This window comes from Armigeres subalbatus, chromosome 3, assembly GCF_024139115.2.
Source record: "Armigeres subalbatus isolate Guangzhou_Male chromosome 3, GZ_Asu_2, whole genome shotgun sequence".
Classification (NCBI taxonomy): domain Eukaryota; kingdom Metazoa; phylum Arthropoda; class Insecta; order Diptera; family Culicidae; genus Armigeres; species Armigeres subalbatus.
The window spans coordinates 142,884,115-142,904,261 of NC_085141.1; the positions used below are offsets into that span (position 1 = coordinate 142,884,115).

At 40.5% G+C, this 20,147-nt stretch overlaps 2 protein-coding genes across 4 annotated transcripts in view; both read left to right on the forward strand.

The window, feature by feature from the left end:
* LOC134221217 (gonadotropin-releasing hormone receptor) overlaps window positions 1–20,147 on the forward strand; it is a 304,164-nt gene that overhangs the window by 259,668 nt on the left and 24,349 nt on the right. For all 3 annotated transcript variants that reach the window (XM_062700415.1, XM_062700416.1, XM_062700414.1), the window contains exons 4-5: window positions 13,076–13,281; window positions 13,867–13,997. In XM_062700415.1, coding sequence (XP_062556399.1) covers window positions 13,076–13,281; window positions 13,867–13,997 — 337 coding nt within the window. The remainder of the gene's footprint in view (window positions 1–13,075; window positions 13,282–13,866; window positions 13,998–20,147) is intronic.
* Window positions 14,180–18,657, forward strand: LOC134228113 (RNA-binding protein spenito-like). Its single transcript, XM_062709894.1, has 2 exons — window positions 14,180–14,194; window positions 17,927–18,657. The coding sequence occupies exons 1-2, from the start codon at window positions 14,180–14,182 to the stop codon at window positions 18,491–18,493; spliced, it is 582 nt and encodes a 193-aa protein (XP_062565878.1). The 3' UTR covers window positions 18,494–18,657.

The following is a 20,147-nucleotide window of genomic DNA, read 5'->3' on the forward strand; positions in this document are numbered from 1 at the left end:
TGAAAGTGCTATGCTATTGAATTCACAGGCTCAAGGCTATTGATTTAAGAGTGGAGCGATATTGGTGTTGTTCTAAAAATAGATGACAGTTCTTTCATCTGTTCTGCTTATTTCACAAGGTATTTCGAAGTGTGAGATGGAGTCATGGTAAGACGAAGGACTTTCAAGCAAAGGTATGTTATTCAAATCTGAGCTGAGGTAATTCTATTTTTTATTTTGTTGTTTTATATTCAAAACATTGTGCACGTCAAATGGAAGTGGTGGTCTTTGAATGCGACGAGCTCAGCTATTGATATTGATTTGATTCCAAAGTAGTGCGTATTCAAATGCAGAACAGATCGCATGGACGTGTATATTTTTTACCGTGTAGTGTGTAACGTATACTGCCGTTGTACGCATAATTACCCCATGTACATAGGAAACCCAGCAAAGATGGTATAAATATGCGTATAACGGCAGTATAGTGTATATGTAGTGCATAATACTAATGACACACTGGTGGTATTCATACCATGGTACAAGTTGTACCACTAGTGTGTCACCTTGTACCATGCTGGTACAACGTGGAAAACCATGGTACAGTATGTACTAGGGTATATAACCGTGGTACTTGTACCACCAGTGTGTCTTTAGTATAAAAAGTGATATACTACATACACGAGCATGTTTGTGCAAGCATAGGATGATCGATTGTAAGCAAGGGCAATGCAATGTGATTTTGCGATAATCGCAATGTAAATGAACAAACAAGTTCGGTTCAAGGATAACTTATGAAAATGATAAGCCATTTTATGATAAACTGCAAATTATTAATTATATTTTTATTATAAAATTCGCGCCAGAATCGAAAAGATTCAATCTTAATTCAGGAAGTCTGAATGCACTTCAAATATTGTTATGATATGTATCAATCACGCGGGGCTAATTACGACTATGTATACCGTTATACGCATAACTGTCCCAGGGAATCCCAGCAAACATGGGACAAATATGCGTATGACGGCAGTACAGCTTCGGAACGCTTACGTTTTTGAAACGGGCTATAGGAGTTACAATAGATATATCACCTTCTAGCTTCCGGGTCTAAGATTCTTGCAATTATAGGGGAGGAGGTTCAATTGTGGGCACCCTTTTGCGTTTGGTCCATAACTTTGGCCCTGGTTAATCTTATGCCGACATTTGTATAGCAATGGAAAGCTAGACGTATAACCAGACAAAGAAATTAGTATGATTTAATCGATTTGAAAAAAAATATTGGCAGTTTAGAAAATTTGACATTTTTGGACATTTCCATTTTGTGGTTGGGTTGTGGGCAAACTTAGCTCAAAATAAAGAAGCATGAATAAAAACCACCCAGATTTAACGACAAGGAATAGTTTATTCATTCTAATATCCAGGAGACACCAAAAAATTCAAATCAATCCACCTAGCAGTGATGATGGCTCTCTCGGTGCATTGATGAGGATGTTGAAAAAATCACATAAGAAAGGTCTAAAATAGCACTTTAGGTAAATGAGTTTCAATTTTTCATTGATTTACGTTTTATTGGTTTGCATCACAGTCAAAAAGAGCTCGAATAATCACCCTAGCGGTAATAGTGCTTTTCTCGTTCATTAAAAAAAATCATATTTTGGTCATAAATTGTGATCCCATAGTCCGATCTGACTAATTTTCAATAGGAAACAATGGGACAGGATTCCCCGTCGAATGCAACTTGTTGCAAGCAAATCGGTCAATGCTTTGTTCCAAAGAGTGTGTGTATAAAAACTAGACATGCCCAAAGAACAAAAATATGGAATAAACTCATTATTTCAATCAATTATGTCTAATAATTATGAAAACTGCATAAAAATGTTATTAAAAATAAGTTAAGGAACAACTAAAACGATATTGAATGATTTATCAATAAAATGAGGGTGCCCATAACCGAACCAATAAGGGTGCCCACAACCGAATTTCGCAGCCTTTTTGGAATGTGAAGAAAAAAAATTTCACGCTAAAATTTTGATGGCAATTATCATTGAGCCTCAAAATAGATTAAATTTACTGTACAAATACGCATTAGAACTCATTTTTTTAATTAAATCACTTCAATTCATGACACTTTGAAAAAAGCCAAAAAAAAACTTTCGTGTTGTTTTTCTTGCACAAAAAATTGATTTGTTTCTAGTTCAAAGTAGAGATGCCCATCCAGTTTGATATTGAGCACAAAACATCATGCTACTTTAGCAAACAAATGACGTTTTTCAGAATGACAGCATCTCTTATCTGTCAAAAGATACATAGGGGTGCCCATAACCGAACGGTGCCCACAACCGAACCTCCTCCCCTATTAATAAACTGGTTGCACGAATATTGTATCCGTAATGCCACTTTCGGACAGTGGGAGTTATATTGTAATAGTTATATTGTAATGTCGGTAAGGGCGCTGACGCATTGTCACCCCGACGACGATATACAACAATTTTCACATTTCAAGCTACCGTCGTCGGGGGTGACAATGGGTCAAATGGGGGTGAGAATGGGTCACTGTTTCAACTACTTAAAATGTTTGTAGAATGGATTGAATGTATTTGAGGACAAGAAGACTAAAATATAAGAGACCTTTTTGAACGATTTTGCTCTACGACCTCCAGGCAGCCGGTGATGGCGATGACCCATTCTCACCCCCAGACCCATTGTCACCCCCGATGGCGGTACGTAAATTTTGTTATAAACCAGTGACATAAGTAATCGAATGAATTATCTTTAAATATTCATGCATGGTGATGACTACATTCCTAACGTACCCAAACTGTTTTACGTAGTTTACGTTGGGCGGTCGTGTCTTGTACATAACCCTTCAGATTTTTTTGAAGGTGTTATCTGAAAGGGCACATATATAGTAACTTTCACTGCAAAAATTACGGGAACGTATTTTTTTTTAATTGAATAAATCGACTTTGAAAATTTCTTCGAAAAAAATTAAATTTACTAGTATTCTACTATATATTAAAATTATGAGTAAATTACCTTCGGCAAAAGTTCAAATTTAAACTAAAAATACATACCCGATTATTATTATTTAATCAGACTAAGACCGAAGTGGCCTGTGCAGTATATAAGAGTCTTCTCCATTCGGCTCGGTCCATGGCTACACGTCGCCAGTCACGCAGTCTACGGAGTCATCTTCCACCTGATCGATCCACCTTGCCCGCTGCGCACATCGCCTTCTTTTTGCCCGTCGGATCGTTGTCAAGAACCATTTTCACCGGGTTACTGTCGACATTCTGGCTACGTGCCCGGCCCACCAGTCGCCCGATTTTCGCGGTGTGAACGATGGATGGTTCTCCCAGCAGCTCATGCAACTCATGGTTCATTCGCCTCCTCCAAGTACCATCCGCCATCTGCACCACACCATAGATGGTACGCAGCACTTTCCTTTCGAAAAATCCGATACAAAACTTGTTATAACAATGTAAAATAAAACCGTAATTGATCCACCTTGCAATAATATTGCCATTCCTGTTCATTGTAGAAAAAATGATACAGAATGACTCGACTTTTGAAACTTGTAGTTCGTTTTGAGTTGCTTATATGTTTTGTACAAAAACGCAATAGTTATAAGCCGATCGCCGAGTGATAATTTCCGTAATTCTAGTTGTACACGCTTTGTACAAGATTTCCACCCTAGCAGCACACATGTTCCCCATAAGCTACTGTAACTCATATGTGATCAGATTTAGTCACAATCAAGTTATTGCACCAATTTTTGTCTGACTCGTGCTGCTGGGGCATTATAAATAGCTGTCATATAAGCACAATCTTCAATTTAAATCCACTCGCCTTTTTCATTCTGTATCATTTTTTTCTACAATGAACAGGAATGGCAATATTATTGCAAGGTGGATCAATTAGAGTATTTATTTTACATTGTTAATAAAAATTTTTGTTTCGGATTTTTCGAAAGGAAAGTGCTGCGTATCATCTATGGTGGTGCAGATGGCGGACGTCACGTGGAGGAGGCGAATGAACCATGACTTGCGTGAGCTGCTGGGAGAACTATCCATCATTCACACCGCGAAAAATGGAAGACTGCGGTGGGTACGTAGCCAGAATGTCAGACAATAACCCGGTAAAATGGTTCTTGACAACGATCCGACGGGCACAAGAAGTCGAGGTGCGCAGCGGGCAAGGTGGATCGATCAGGTGGAAGATGACTCCGTAGACTGCGTGGCTGGCGACGTGTAGCCAGCGGGCCGAGCCGAATGGAGAGGACTCTGTATACTGCAGACCACTTCACTTGGCCTTAGTCTGATTAAATAATAATAATCGGATATGTATTTTAGTTTAAATTTGAACTTTTGCCGAAGGTAATTTACTCATAATTTTAATATATAGTAGAATACTAGTAAATTTAATTTTTTCGAAGAAATTTCAAAGTCGATTTATTCAATTTAAAAAAATACGTTCCCGTAATTTTGCAGTAAAAGTTACTATATGTGCCCTTTCAGATAACACCTTCAAAAAAATTAATCGAACCATCTCCATGAGATATAGGCATTTTGAGATTGCATAGTTTTTTGGTATAAATTGCATATAACTTTTAAATGGTAAGACTTATAAACATGATGTGTTCAGCAAAAATATGCATCATCACTTGCTCTTCATTTCTTCTGAAGACCGCATTCTCGTAAAACTCAAAACAAAAAAGTTAGAATAGAAAAACTGATTTTTTTGGGGCCACCCTAGGTTAAAATCGAAAATTTCATTTACTGAACTCAATTTATGTGCTAGACACAAGGTGTTTTCGGCAAAGTTGCATCAAATAATGTTTACTGCAAGTTTGCTCAAGAGGTCATCCACAAAAAACCCGAAATAAAAAAGTTAAATTTCAGTTTTGAGAAAGGATAAGGACCACCCTATCGAACTTTTTGTCCGAAGAAGCAATATTTTATTATAAACAACTTCACTGAAGACACCAAGTGTCTAAATAGAACGAAAACGAAGGAAAATAGTTTTTTCCTGCTAAATAACTGAATCGGACCATTGTGCATTGTCAACAACTGATTAATCATCAATCATAATCTTTAATCACAGGGTTAAATTATTTAATCATAACAAATTTAATCATTAATAGTAGCTTCCCGGGTAGAAGAAAATAGCAAAAGAATAACTAGTTTTACCATTAATATATGAATAACAGAATAGCAAAATCTGATGTTAGTTTGTTTGATATAGTTGCTAAAATAACTAAAATAATAACTAAAATTGTAAGAGCGAATAGCTAAAAAATAACTCATTTTACTATTATAGGAGCAAACCAATAGCAAAATATTTACAGAAAGGGAAATATCAAAATCAGTTATTATTGATAACCCGGGTAGAGGTGAATAACAAACAAATAACATAATAATAACAAATTTTGCTATGATATCAGATTTAGTTATTCCTATGTTATTTATAAATAACATAAAATAGTATTCCAACAACAAATTTTGTTATAATAGTAAAATTAGTTATTTATAAGTTATTGCAAAAAGGAGCAGAACAACAAATAAAGAACAAATTTTGCAATCATAGCAAAGTTTGTTATTCATTTACCATTTGCATTTTCAACATATCAATAATAACTGATTTTGATACTTTCTTTTCTTCATATATTTTGCTATTGGTTTGTTATTATAATAGCAAAACGAGTTATTTATGAGTTATTTGCTAGAGCAATGTCTGTTATTATTTTTGCTATTTTAGCAACTATATCAAACAAAGTAATATCATATTTTGCTATTCAGTTATTCATATATTAATAGTAAAATTTGATATTATTTTGCTGTTTTCTGCTGTTTTCATTTATGCTGTTTTCATTTATTATGGGGCCCTCCTTAGCCGTGCGGTAAGACGCGCGGCTACAAAGCAAGACCATGCTGAGGGTGGCTGGGTTCGATTCCCGGTTCCGGTCTAGGCAATTTTCGGATTGGAAATTGTCTCGACTTTCCTGGGCATAAAAGTATCATCGTGCTAGCCTCATGATATACGAATGCAAAAATGGTAACCTGGCTTAGAAACCTCGCAGTTAATAATTGTGGAAGTGCTTAATGAACACTAAGCTGCGGGGCGGCTCTGTCCCAGTGTGGGGATGTAATGCCAATAAGAAGAAGAAGAAGATGTTATTTGTTTGTTATTCACCTCTACCCGGGCATGCAAACTTGTGTCCTTTTCCGTCATCGAGCTAAATGGAATAGGGTAGATTATGTGGACCAAAGTAATATTGCTGTACACGATCCATACACTTGTTCTAGAAGGAACCAACGAGATTCGTTCAGATTCCTTCAGATTCAGTTCGAAACCAAATAAAACGACTTAATGCAATGAGCTGGATTAACAAGCATGGCATTCTCTGATCAGTTTGCATGCGAGATTTGATAAAAAAATGCTTAATACAAAGAATGTCACACAAACTTGTTTTGGGTGCAGATATGTCCAGGAGCTGCCTCCAACGTTGCAGGAAACTTCCCAGATCGTTAGAAACGGCAGAAATTGGTGGTTGGTGCTATTGCCTAAACCTGGGAAATCCCCGGGAGAGCCTTCGACATACAGACCAAATCGCCTTCTCGACACAACTGGTAAGTTGTTAGAGATGGTGATCCCATTGGCGTGAATAAGGGGGGGGGGGGCGGCTGGTCTTGGCGCTCCCCAGACCCACTTGAGAATTACAAAATAATAAAATTTCATATACCGTCAACTGGGGGGAAGATGATCATTTTTAAGACAGAACATGCAATAACAATGTGTGTTTACATTTTAAATCGAAACAAATATTTTCAAAACCTGTACTGCTATACGTTGCAATAATCAACAACTTTAGTTTTCTGAAATGCGTTCGCATTTATTAAAATAAATTAAATTATCACACATTTTTTGAGTAATCTGGTTTGGGGTGAAGTTGATCAAGACAGCTCTACTAAAACCATTATGACCTAGTAGTCAAAATACACTAGGTTATTTGTATGAATGTTGAATTTACTACGTAAAGAAGTCTAAGAAGTCAATATTTGAAACGAAAATAGCGTCATTTATGACTATCTCTCTCTTTCTTCCACAAAATACATTTTCATGATTATAATCGAAAAACTCGGATTTCTACCTAGCGGTAACATTACTTGAATGGAGAATATTGTTGACTACCGTTTCATAAAAAAATTTGGCACTTTTGACTGACACATCAAATGATCATCTTCACCTCAATGATCATCTTCCCCCCAGTTGACGGTACCACAAAAATATTTCCTCGTTCCTCATTGCATCGCATGTCTTCTTTGATAAATTTTTCAGAAAAGTATCGAACTTGTCGTTGCAAAATGTCAAGTCAATTCATTTGTCAGATTTTTATTGCCAATCAATTCCTTTGCCAATAATTAATTAAGTGTTTGCAAAGCGTGATAGCATCCTATAGTTTATTAAGTAAACCAAGTTGAAAAACAAGATTGTTTGACATCTAACTACGGTTAGATTAAAACGAAGCTGGAACTTTCTCGACCACAATTTGAGGAATAATAGTCGTGACTGTTTACACATATTATTGGCACCCATAATTGTATGCTCCTAAATTCAGCAAAATATAGTTCAAACGATAATTCTTTTGTAAACATTTCCTAAACAGAATTTAGAGATTAGAATCAATTGGTTTTATTCAAGTATACCGCAAAATGGTTGATCAAATTCTTATAAAGGTGTTAAGTAGAATATCCTTACAAGTCCAGATGTTTTGATTTCACTGCTCAACAAAACTCGGTCTCTTCTAACTTAACAGATATGCATTTTCCAGTCTTACTGTACAGATATGCAGAATGTAGATATGAACAGGTATAAAATTGTGGAATAGTTGTTTTTATAGACTAGTGGAATTAATAGTATCAAACTTACAATATAGTAAAGTAAAAGTAGTAAAAAACTAAAATTAAAAAAAAAATAGTTGTGTGATTCCAAGTTTTGTTCATTTTAGGGTCCATTCGAATTCCCACTAACTATGCGTAATTATAGTTAAATTTCTATAATTACTCTATAAAAACTCTGACGAAAACTTTTTTTCCTATTGAAACCCGAAGTGAGCTCCTGCGTCCTTTATTCAATATTTCAATAATTCCTTCCAGAACTCAATGAATTTTACAAAAATCCTTTAAATATTTCCAGGACCATAAAACAAATTGACAAAAAATTCACAGAATCTCAAAAATTAGTGCAAATATTAGGATTTTTAAACTTTTTTTTTTTTTACTTGGTAGGCTCAATCGTATATGACGCTTTGCGGAGCGGCAATTCTTTAGTATGGAAATATTACGATTATTAAACTTTTACGATGATTGAGGTTTCTAGGTTTATTAAGTGAGGCATTTTCATAGACTTTTCAACTCACTGTCTCACCGTGTTATTTTTTTTTCTTTCAAGATGTGTTCAAAATATCATACAATTATCATAAATTTAGGAATAAAGTACGGCCCCTTTATAAAAAGGTTTTTGAAGCTTTCCGCATATCATTTAAACGTAAATAAAGAGACCCAAAAATTGCAAAGCTGATTTAGAAAATAGAAAATTGGAAATGAAAATTTGACACGTATAGACACACTATTACTAGAAATAAGCTTATTTTTTCCCATATAGAGTGATGTTAACAACAAGACAAATGAGCTGCAATGGCATAAAAAATCCTTGGCATCTCATGCATGAACTGCTCTATATCGCCTTAGAATATTATCCCTCACAAGCTAGGGCCATGGCCCCCCTAGACCGGGACTCTAGTTACGCCTATGGCTGATCCTGATTAGATTGACGGCCCTAGTAGCACAACTCACGCTGATTTGGTTGCAGCTACTCTAATGTGACTAAATTTGGTTGCATTTGAGTTATTGTAACTGCTCTACAACAGAGTCGAAGAATGGCTCAACACAAGGAGGTTGGCGTTAGCACATCACCAGACTGAGGTTGTTGTACTGCATAACCACCATGGGTTGCAGCAAGCAAGGATGAACGTAGGGACCTGCACAGTTAACTCCGTGAGGTCATTAAAGCATCTGGGCGTGATGATCAACGATACGCGTTGTGTAGGGTGTAGCATTGTCTATTATCCGATACGGTATTTTTTTTCTTCCTAACAATGGAGGGGGAATCTGCTCAACAGACATCCTGGGTTGACCAGGAAGTGCGGGGTTAGGGATCACCGAGGGAGGCAGGACTCCATTCCCGACCCGCTAAACCGTTTCCATTGCCGCCAAGCCCATAGTCCCTTCGGTACAACCAGAAAGTAATGCTTCAAAGGGGGGGCAGTGCACAACGCACCCTCGAGGTTAGCTGCGTGTCCTTGCAGCACCGAACATCGTAACTCGCTTTTTTAGAAGAACACCATGGTATCGTGCCAGCGCGTTGCTGGCTTTCCAGGTGGCCTTACCACGCCCTATGTCCTCGCCTGCTTCCCTCTGCACGACTGGTATCAAGAATGATGATGCCGCGTGCACCCTAAATTGACCTTTCTGCGATAGGGCCTATTCGCCAGCACACAGAGGGACTTGCCGACGCGAGGCCTACGCCTGCCCCAGCCTTGACGAGGACCCCTTTCCGTCCTCGGGCTCGGAACCCGCCCGGTTGACCGACGCCACGAAAGCGACGATACCATGTTGTTCTTCGCGCGGCCACTTGTTCGATAAAAGGATCGAGTTCGACCACAGAGCATGACCACCGGTATGACCCATGAAGCCGACTCCGATCCCTTGGACCACCTCTTATTTGCGCCTGAACTAGCCATCCTTGAGTCCACGCGCCAATAAGCCGATAAAACGGCGTTCCAGCCAACTTCATCTTTACACATCCTCCGAACTAGGTTGTCGAGGGTAGTGTCCAGACCACATGTGGCAAGCATGTGGTCACGCATTGCGCGAAAACGTGAGCACACGAACAACACGTGTTCCGCCGTTTCCTCTAAACCTGCGCACACCAAACACTCGGGCGAGGCCGAGCAAGCCAGCTGCGTTACCTGCACTTTGATTTTGCAGCACGCAAACGCCGGGCACATCGAACCCCCCATGGGGTGCTTGCTGTTCACAGCTTTGCTGGAACAAATCAAACAATTGGGAGGGTTCGTGCAGCATTGTGCCTTATGTCCTCAATCCGCAGCGTCGGCAGAGATTGCTTCTGTCAGGGCCTTTGCAGTCCCATTGCTTGTGCCCCGGTTCCAGGCACTTGAAGCAAACTTCGGGTTGCTCGTATACGCGCACAGGGCATACCGACCATCCCACCTTGACGCTCCAGCAGATAGCCGAACCAATGCTACCTGCGTCCCTGCCGGACCTTTCCGTAGCCGAACGGCTGCGGTGGTCGTCTTCACTTCACACTGTCGCTGCAGTGCCGTGACGAGCTCTTCGACTTCAGTGATCTCGTCCAGGTCTTTAACCCTTAGATTCACCTCCGTCGTGAGTGCCCTCACCTTGACCGTCTCGCCTAGGACCTCCTTCGCCAACTTCTTGTAGGCGGCGCCCTTTTGCGAGACGCCCCGCTTCAGCTCGAGGATCATCTCGCCCATCCGGGTACGTCTTATTCGACGTACGTCGGCGCCGAGTTCACCGAGCTTGACGTCACTCCTCATCGCCTTCAAAACATCCGAGTACTTAGCCTCGTCCGCCGTGATGACTAGGGCATCGCCCTGGAGCGATTGGCGCCTACCCTAGACTTCTTGCTACCCTCATTCGCCTGGGCCTTCTTTTCGGCCCTTGACGTCTTCGGTTTCCTCTTGTTCTTGACCAGGGTCCAGGAGGCGTCACCCCCCTCTATTTCCCTGGTCTGGTGCGGCTGAGAACTTTCAGCCTGCCGTAACCCCTTATCACCGTCTTTCCTGAGTGGACGGACCATTCCAGGTCCTTCCTCCCCCGGTTTTGGAGGTACCTGACCGGGGTTCAGCTTCCCAGCCCCACTACCCTTGTTCGGGGTAGTAACCCTCCGCGTTTTGGAGCGGCCCCCAGGGAGCTCATCCCCTGGAGACTGTCTCCCCCGATACGGTATACCAGCATGGTCCAAAGCACTAAATGCCGGGTGCAATGTTCTGAAAAATATATTGAGCATATTTACCCATCAATAGTTGCATTTTTTTAGCTCTAAAAGTCACCCAAAACGACTTTTTTGAGAAATCCTAAACAAAAAAAGTACATCAAAAATACTGTTTTTTGAGGTACAGCCTAATCCAATTAGTTAAATTTGCTTTAAATCAGCCAACTTAAGAGCTACAGAAAAACCTTTTTTATCAAAATTTATTGGAATAAGCTGCGCTACAACTTTATAGAACATAACATACTATAAAAAAAATGCTTTTATTTTTTATATGATGGGCCTATCCTATTTTTTGAAAGCACCATAGTGATGGCCTTACTCTTTCTAACAATTTTGTAGAACAACATTTTTTTTCTAAAAAAATATAGTTTTTTCGTAAAATACATCTTTCCGACTAAAACTGTATCCTGCACCATAGTGCACTGCAGTAAAAGGTTATTGTACCCATAGACTGATTTCGGAGGTGTCGAATTAGATTTTAGGAAGTATGGTCAGGTCAACTTCCACCTATCACAGGTGTTGTCTGAACATCTTCTCTTTCTTATTGGCATTACATCCCCACACTGGGACAGAGCCGCATCACAGCTTAGTGTTCATTAAGCACTTCCACAGTTATTAACTGCGAGGTTTCTAAGCCAAGTTACCATTTTTGCATTCGTATATCATGAGGCTAACACGATGATACTTTTTTGCCCAGGGAAGTCGAGACAATTTCCAATCCGAAAATTGCCTAGACCGGCACCGGGAATCGAACTCAGCCACCCTCAGCATGGTCTTGCTTTGATGTCGCGCATCTTACCGCACGGCTAAGGAGGGCCCTGAACATGGCTGCTGTTAAAAGTTCCTGCATTGGTTCGGGTTCGCTGATTCTGCGGAGTGCCCGAAATGAGTAGGTGAGGTTGAATCGGCAGAGTATGTGATGTTTGCATGCCCGCGATTCGATGTTCAATGGAATGCCAGGCTGCTTGTCAGCGGCATGTATACAACCCCGGACTACCTCGTTGAGAGGATGTGTCGGAAAGAGGTTAGGATAACCGTATCCTTAGTGGAGGTAGCACCAATAGTGGAGGTAGCACCAATAGTGAAGCTAGTGGGGTTTTAATGAGATTTATCATAATTATACAGAAAAAATATGTTAACCTTTTTTTAGTTTACAATGTTGAGAAAACTCATATATGAATATGTACGTTATGTGGAAGATATTGATTTAGAAAATGTAATTGGAGGTAACCACTTTCCCTTCGATGGGACTCGAACCCATGACCTTACAGTACGCTAGACTGGTGCTTTAATCAACTAAGCTACGAAGGACCTCCGTCGGCCTTCGCAACCTAGCGGCTACTGAACGAGCTCGAGATTCCCAAATTAGACGCATAGTCAAATCACTCGCAATCCATTTCTCAAGCCAACACTTCCACATGTGTATAGTACACGTTCACATTAGAAGAGCGTGAGTATTTAGAGTATCTGGCGGCTGTACACATTCTTCATCAGCAACTGTACTGATCAAGTGAGGTTGTGTAAACTATTTGCCAGTCGGTCGTCAAGCTCAGACCCGACCGCATTGCGTAGGCAAGAGCACGCAACTCAGGTTCAGTTCAATCAAAATTAATTGCATATTTCCGGGGATTACGGGGACCTCCAATACATTTTTCAAATCAATATCTTCCACATAACGTACATATTCACAAATGCGTTTTTACAACATTGTAAATTAATGTCCAAGTCGGGTGGTTTAATCCCCGGAAATAGGCAATTAACTTTGTTTGAACCAATTTTTAATTTTAGAAATATCACTTATTCGCAAAAATTTTCAAAATCTACAAAATTGTATCCAATGTATCATGATCATAAACAGTCAGTTGTTCTATATTTGCTTCCCAGAGGCAATTCAATGACCGCTTTGAATACACACTAATTGAAACGATGTTTGCTTAAAGCTACCATTTATAGCAACACTCAATAACCCACCTGGATCTGACCCCTCTTCAATTCATTACAGGTAGTGAGAAAATATTTAGGATAGAAACATCCGCCGTCGACCGGTCCTACTACCGCCGTTCGGACACCAACCGGCAGCGGCTGATACACAAGGCCAAAATGAAGTCCCTCCGAATTTCGGTAGTGATAGTGGTCGTTTTCATCGTCTGCTGGACACCGTACTACATCATGATGCTGATATTTATGTTCCTCAACCCGACAGAGAGGGTACGTATCGGGTCACTGTTTAAGTAGCAGAAAACCATAACCATAACGTACGTGGAACCGATTCAAGGGACAGGGAGGACGATGTATCAAGAAGACTTGTGGAACACACACTGGAGCAGCTACGACTGCTCTTAACGATGTTAAAATTTGTTCTCTATCTATCTTTTCTGGTATACTGCGGTTCTGCAGGAATTTGGCATGCTTTTCAACTTAGTGTTCTAGAAAACATTTTTTTCCATTACATGAAATGGTATCTTTTGCAGCAATCTCCTTCATTGTACTAAGACACGAGATCTCCTAGTTGTGTCAGGGTTGAAGACTTTTGATCAATAGTCTATCTGGAGTCCTGCTTTGAATACTTTCGTAAAATCGAGGTAAAGGCTAATCCCAAACCAGGGAGTTACAAGTGATTTAAACGACCGTTACTTAAATCATTCCGACAACAGCTCTGTTGTGTTCAACCCATAAATCTTCAGTGCATGCATACATCGGTCCTCGTGATAAGTTATGTTTGGTTTGTTGCTGCAGGAATAGAGTGCATACCACACTTAGCCATTTATTCATTCAAATTTATTTCATCCACAGCTCGGCGAGGACCTGCAGGCAGGCATCTTCTTCTTCGGGATGTCGAACAGCCTAATTAATCCGCTCATCTACGGAGCGTTCCATTTGATACCGATCCGAAGGCGGCGCAATCAGTACAATCAACATGTAAGGTAATTGGGTGCGAATGCGGCGGTAATAACCGTCTTGGTCGTGCAGCAAACGCTTGCTTTATTTATCCGTATCGGAGGCAGTTTCCCGCAGCTTTTTATTGATATTTTATGCGCGTTATATGTATTGTTTATTGGCTGCGCCTGGGTATCGTTATTTGTTTCCCCCATAACCATAATTTATGATGCGGCAGTTGGTTGTAATAATAGAAGTTATAGACGATTATTATTTGCACGGGGCTAAGAGGTACTTTTTTTAATTTGCAAACAATTCGTGTCAAAAAAATTTCAATTGTTTACAATGGCGCATTAGTCCAGGTTTATGCGGGGCATCAACCAAGCTGGTGCATAAATAAAAAGAATTGTACAATCTTTCTTCTTCTCAAGCACTGCACTGTCAGTGGGCGCAGAATTGTCCCATGTATATAGGAAATCTTAGCGAAGTGATCTAAATTAATAACTTGAGTCGCAGATTGTTAGCAGAATACTTGACGATGATGTGAACAGAGTCTTGAGTCGTTTTAATCTGATGGATTTACCTTTACGGTCAATACAAGTTGAGCATGTTGTCAATTTTTAATTCTGGTAAATCATGTAACATTTATTTTACTGCTTCAATACAACGTATACATCGCCCAAACCTATTGTATTTGGCACCATTACAAAGTGTAGACCTAAAACTAATGAACCACGCTTATACGTTCGTAAATTATTTTTGATCCTGCAGAAAGTACTCTGTTTTTATTGTGTATTAAATTATTATTGTATTATCTTCTTGCTGTACCTACCTACCTGATACCTGGTTGACTACAGCGTCGATGTTCCTCCAGTTTCTCCGAACGTTCAGGGTCCCCAGGTCCGATTCCACCGCGTGCAGCCAGCGTGTTCGTGACCTCTATCTGCTTCTCTGTTGAATATTGTTTTCGCTATTCTTTCTTCCGACATTCGCAAAAAGTGACCACCTACTGAAGTCTGCCGTATTTTATATGATTCACAATATTTTCTTCTTTGTGTACTTGATACAACTCATGATTCATGCGTCTGCGCCACACAACATTTTCTAGTTTTCCTCCGAGTATTGTACGCAGCACTTTTCACTCGAAAACCCCGAAAGCTTGTCACCTCCCCCTTGAGGGGGGGGGCGCATGAGACGGAGACAAAACATGATCGAAAGAGTGGCAGTGGCATTGATCTACCTCATACTTACTCTGCCAAACCGAAAAGACCATTGCAAAAGTAAGCTACTAGGGTCACTCCATACAGAATCAAAAGTGTATATTTCACATGCATTATAATTAATTGTATTACTTACTCATTAGTTGATTAATGTACTTAGACCTAATGTTGAGTAGGCGTCAATGTTAGGGTGTATCCCACGGCTACGGCAAGAAAGCGCGCTTGTCCGGACAAACGTCTTTTAACCAGCACAATTCCGAATTCTCCAAAGTCACACGCCTCGTACAGATGCGGGGAGCCCATCACCGATCCACTCGATGGCAGCCACCACCATAGTTTTGGATGGAAGAAAGGCCTATTGAGCACAAGACAAGGGAGCACTTAGATTTACACGCCTATAATATGCACTTTGGGACTTGTTTTAAAAACTCAGAAAAGGTGCTTCAGGGGCTTACCGTTCTCACAGTCATCTTATGTTAGCTACTCCATGCTTCCAATGAATTCAGCACACATATCTACGTATCATAAGCTAGCTAAGAAAAGTCAAATTAATTCACCTGGTAAAGATAGTTCGCCTTAGGCGGTTTTACCTGGAGCCAAGCTCCTCACTATCGATTTGCCACTTCAATTCCGTAGATTAACTTCCACTCTATCATGCACTTCACTTGTATCGAACTATAATGCCAGTCAGACAACTACAAAAATTTGGTCGGTATACCGTCTAGCCTGCTTTGCGTTTAACTGACTACTGACCTAGTGCTCAGAGTGATTATCGAAGCAGACGTTCAAGCCCGCCTCGTCTGCCGGTGGATAGCGATAACGCATACCGATATTGATGAGATCGGATCGACGCGAGATCGGATGCTGCGATAGCCGCTTGATGATGTTACTTATATGGATGCGAGTGAACTGTGGTTTTTGACTACCTCCTCTATAGGCGTGTGCATACACTGGTCGGTCCTTTGTGCTCTGCTCTGATCTATTTTATAAGGAAAGTAGGTAGTGCGATACCCTCTCATCTGCGTATGGGCTTGTTGGTTGCCTGATGATGATTGTTGACAAAATATGTTCTGTTGTGCTGTTGTGTAGTGTGGTGGTTCACATATGGCGAGAGGAACATACACTTCTGTTAATGTGGTAGACCTTGGGAGTAAAAATTCAAACTCACTCGTGGTCTGTGGCGTTTGTACAACATAGGTTACAAGCTTTCCGGTCCGCCTCTTCTAACGTCCATGCTTCATGTCCATAAAGGGACACTGGTAGAATCAGAGATTTGTATACAGCAAACTTCGTTTCCGTCTGCATGTTGCGGGACCTAAGCTGCTTACGTAATCCGTAAAAAGCCCTATTCGCAGCAGCAATACGTCTTTTCACTTCAAGGGAAACCTCATTGTCACATGTCACAAGCGTTTCAAGGTAAACAAATTCTTCAACAACTTCAAACACATCCCCATAAAGCACTACCTCAGCACCAACACCACTAGGTCTTCCTCTATCTCTACCTGGCACCATGTACTTTGTCTTGGTAGAGTTAATAGCCTATCCTCGCCGTCTCCCTCTTCAGTGGCACAAAAGCCTCCACTACTGCTCTGCGTTCTTGCTGTATTCATTGTAAAATGCAAAAGGGTACCCATCGATGAAAGTATACACTGTGGCTTAATTTTTTTTTGTCAGGAATTCAATCCAATCATGCAGATTTACCAATTTATATTCATTTTCCTCTTCTTTTTGCGAGGAAAAATGTTATGATTAAACTGAAATACTTTCAAAATTAAAACTAAATCTAATCGGTGAAATGGTGTTTCGTACAATTTGCATGGAATTTTTCAATTTTGATCATCTATATAAGATTAATCAATGTTGGCATTTGTACGACCGCGCATCACTCAAGAATAGACAGCCCAATTTTTACTTGTCATAAGCAGGGTTGTTAATCGAAAAATCGATAAATTATCTTCGTTAATTTAACGCCAACTTCAATAACGATACCGGTTGTAGGATGATGCTTCGTTGACGATAAAGTGAGCGTTGAATCAACGTTATCGTTATCGAGTATACGGTGCCCCGGTAGACCGTTCTTATAAAATAAAAATGTCCATCAAAACCAAGTACAGGGCTCGATTCCTATGCTAATTCTGCACATCTAGACAATTTAAAAAAAATCCCTAGGAGAAATCTCGAGAAATTTTGATATGAAATTTTTAGTTAAGAAATTTCAAAAGAATCCATATAAGAATCTAAAAATATCATCAAAAACCCTGATTAATCCACCTAGCTAGATAGATGTCCTTCTTGTACCTGCCGGGTCGGAAGTAACCACCAGCTTTGCAGGGTTGCTGTCCGGCATTCTTGAAATATGCCCTGCCCATCGTACCCTTCCAGCTTTAGCTACCTTCTGGGTACTTGGTACGCCGTAGAGCTGGGCGAGCTCTTGTTTCATCCTTCGCCGCCTCAACACCATTCTCTTGAACAATGCCAAAGATGGCCTTAAGCACGTGTTGCCGTTATTAGAACCATAAATATTTACAACTGACTTATCTTAAAAAAAAACTGACTTAAGTATGTTTTTGTATGGCTACCTTGCTTGAATTCAGTATAAGCATTGACGAATACATAGACCGAAATGTCCGGTACAAAGCCATCAGAAAATCGGGCACCATGTCTTCTTCTTCATTTTGAAGAAAATACCCCTCGTGGGTGACGAATTACATAAATATTTTACGAGCGCTGACTTACCCCTCTTGACGTTTTGACAGTTTGTCTGTTTGTTTTTCTCCCACCTTGCGACGTCGTTTCGGTTCGTTTCGGCAGGAATTGGAAATGCTTTTGTTCGTTACCAAACGTTGGACATGGCTCACCGAGCTAAGGTTGAGTTGTCCGGTCAGTACATTGGCAAGTTCCAGTGCAAGATAGGATACGGTAAAGCTACTCCGACGACCAGAATTTGGGTTGGTGGTCTTGGCGCATGGACTTCGGTTACTCAGTTGGAGCGTGAGTTCGACCGTTTTGGTGCCATCAAAAAGATCGAATATAACAAAGGGGACACCCAGGCCTACATTCTGTACGATTCTATTGATGCTGCTATGGCTGCGGTGAAGGAAATGCATGGATTCCCGTTAGGGGCACCGGATCGTCGTATTCGTATCGATTTTGCTGATAACGGAACAACACCATCGTTTTCAAAGCGCAGTAGAGGTTTTGAGGAAGGCGTGAGTATCGTCGCGGCCCCGACTACGAATATCCGGAAGGCGGTGCATCATACAAGGAAAATTCATCATCATTGGTACCGGAACATCATTACATCGTATGTGTACATTACATGACGGAAGATCATCAGTAGCATAAAACGAAATCTCTTCAGTTTGGACTGCTATGGCGTCGTCCTCGTCATCAGCCTCCGCAACCAATTCCTATCTGGGAGGTACCGTAGCAGCATCACGACGAGAGCACATAAACAGCACCACGGATTACTATGGCTTATTTAATCGGAACAGGAATTCTGTGATGGTGACGTTAAAAAAAGAATCGACCCACTTCAAATTGCATTGCAACTATCGCCACTTTCGCCGGAAGGGGAACGAATGCGACGGAGTATCACATGAGCCCTTCAGCATATCACCATGCCAGAGAACTATGGAGGATAAATAGATATATTCAAAACGATGAACCTGATTCTGGATCAATACACTACATTATGTTGCTATATCACGTCACCTATTTTCTAGGAAAGCACTTGGGTCATGCACTGCCCGGATTGAAGTGATCAACTTGATAGATACCCATCATGGGTGATAGTCAGTTAACACAAACTAGTTAGATTTTGGTCAACTTTTATTTCTAAATGTAGATCATGCTGCCATGAACCTTATTTATTTTCTCAGACTAAAGCCGGAGTGGCATGTGCAGTGCATAAATGTCTTCCGTATTATCTACATGTTGTTCGTAATTATTTGTTTTACAGGCGGCTTATTGAGCCTGCGCAAATTTTACTGTCTCGTTGCAGTGCCGTCGTGCCAAGTCTGTTTTGGTGGAGCCTGCTTGCGGATACATGCAGCTTTTTATGGAATTTTAAGAGCCCACTGTCAAACCACACCACATCCTACACATAACCCTTGCTGCCATGAACTCATACTCCCCGTAAATGCATAACGGTCCCATGATTGATAGGTATTCAAGTAAACGTGAAACATTTATGCGATTATGGTCAGTACAGGTCTGCTTCTGCAGGATTTTAATCTATATCATTGTTTGCAGGTTTCGTTTTCGCCCGTACGTTTGGTGGCCGATCCAGTTCTTCCGCTATTCGAATATTAGCTGTTACTACAGGTCTCTAGTGCCACCGACGATGGAGCTCGGTGTTTGAGATACAAAGACGATCTTTCGTTAAGCTGCTTGAGTTTGTATATCATAAAGTGCTATGTCAGCTAGTCATTTACATGCTTCTTGATTATTGGTCCTAAAATACCATAGCAATCAATGATTAATCACTCCTATCAGAATCTAATCGATGAAAAACAATAGAACCTAACGATAGGATGCTTTCCTCGGGTTATATCGAACCAGACCCCGTTGTTGAACGAGAGCGTATTGTACTGTGCCTCGATGAGGACGACTATATTCTAAAGGGTCCCTCGCGTTTCAGGGCACCCCGATTATTTTTGTGATTAAGGATCACTCCATAGAATTTGAAGAACTTTTTCAACGTTCGAACGCACTTTCGGACAAAAGATGATGTGCATTCTCGTTTACGACAGCAAAATCCATTCGTTCACTGACAGAAAATTGCTTCGAAAGGGAAGATAGTAGTCGAATGTGAAAGTAACGGTACCATCTTACGCATATTTGTCCCATGTTTGCTGGGATTCCTATGTACATGGGACAGTTATAACAGCAGTTAAGTATTGCGAAGAAGAGGATCGAATTGTTGACCACGTGTCAGGTATGAGTGAGCATCTCGACCTTCGAGAGTTTTTCGAT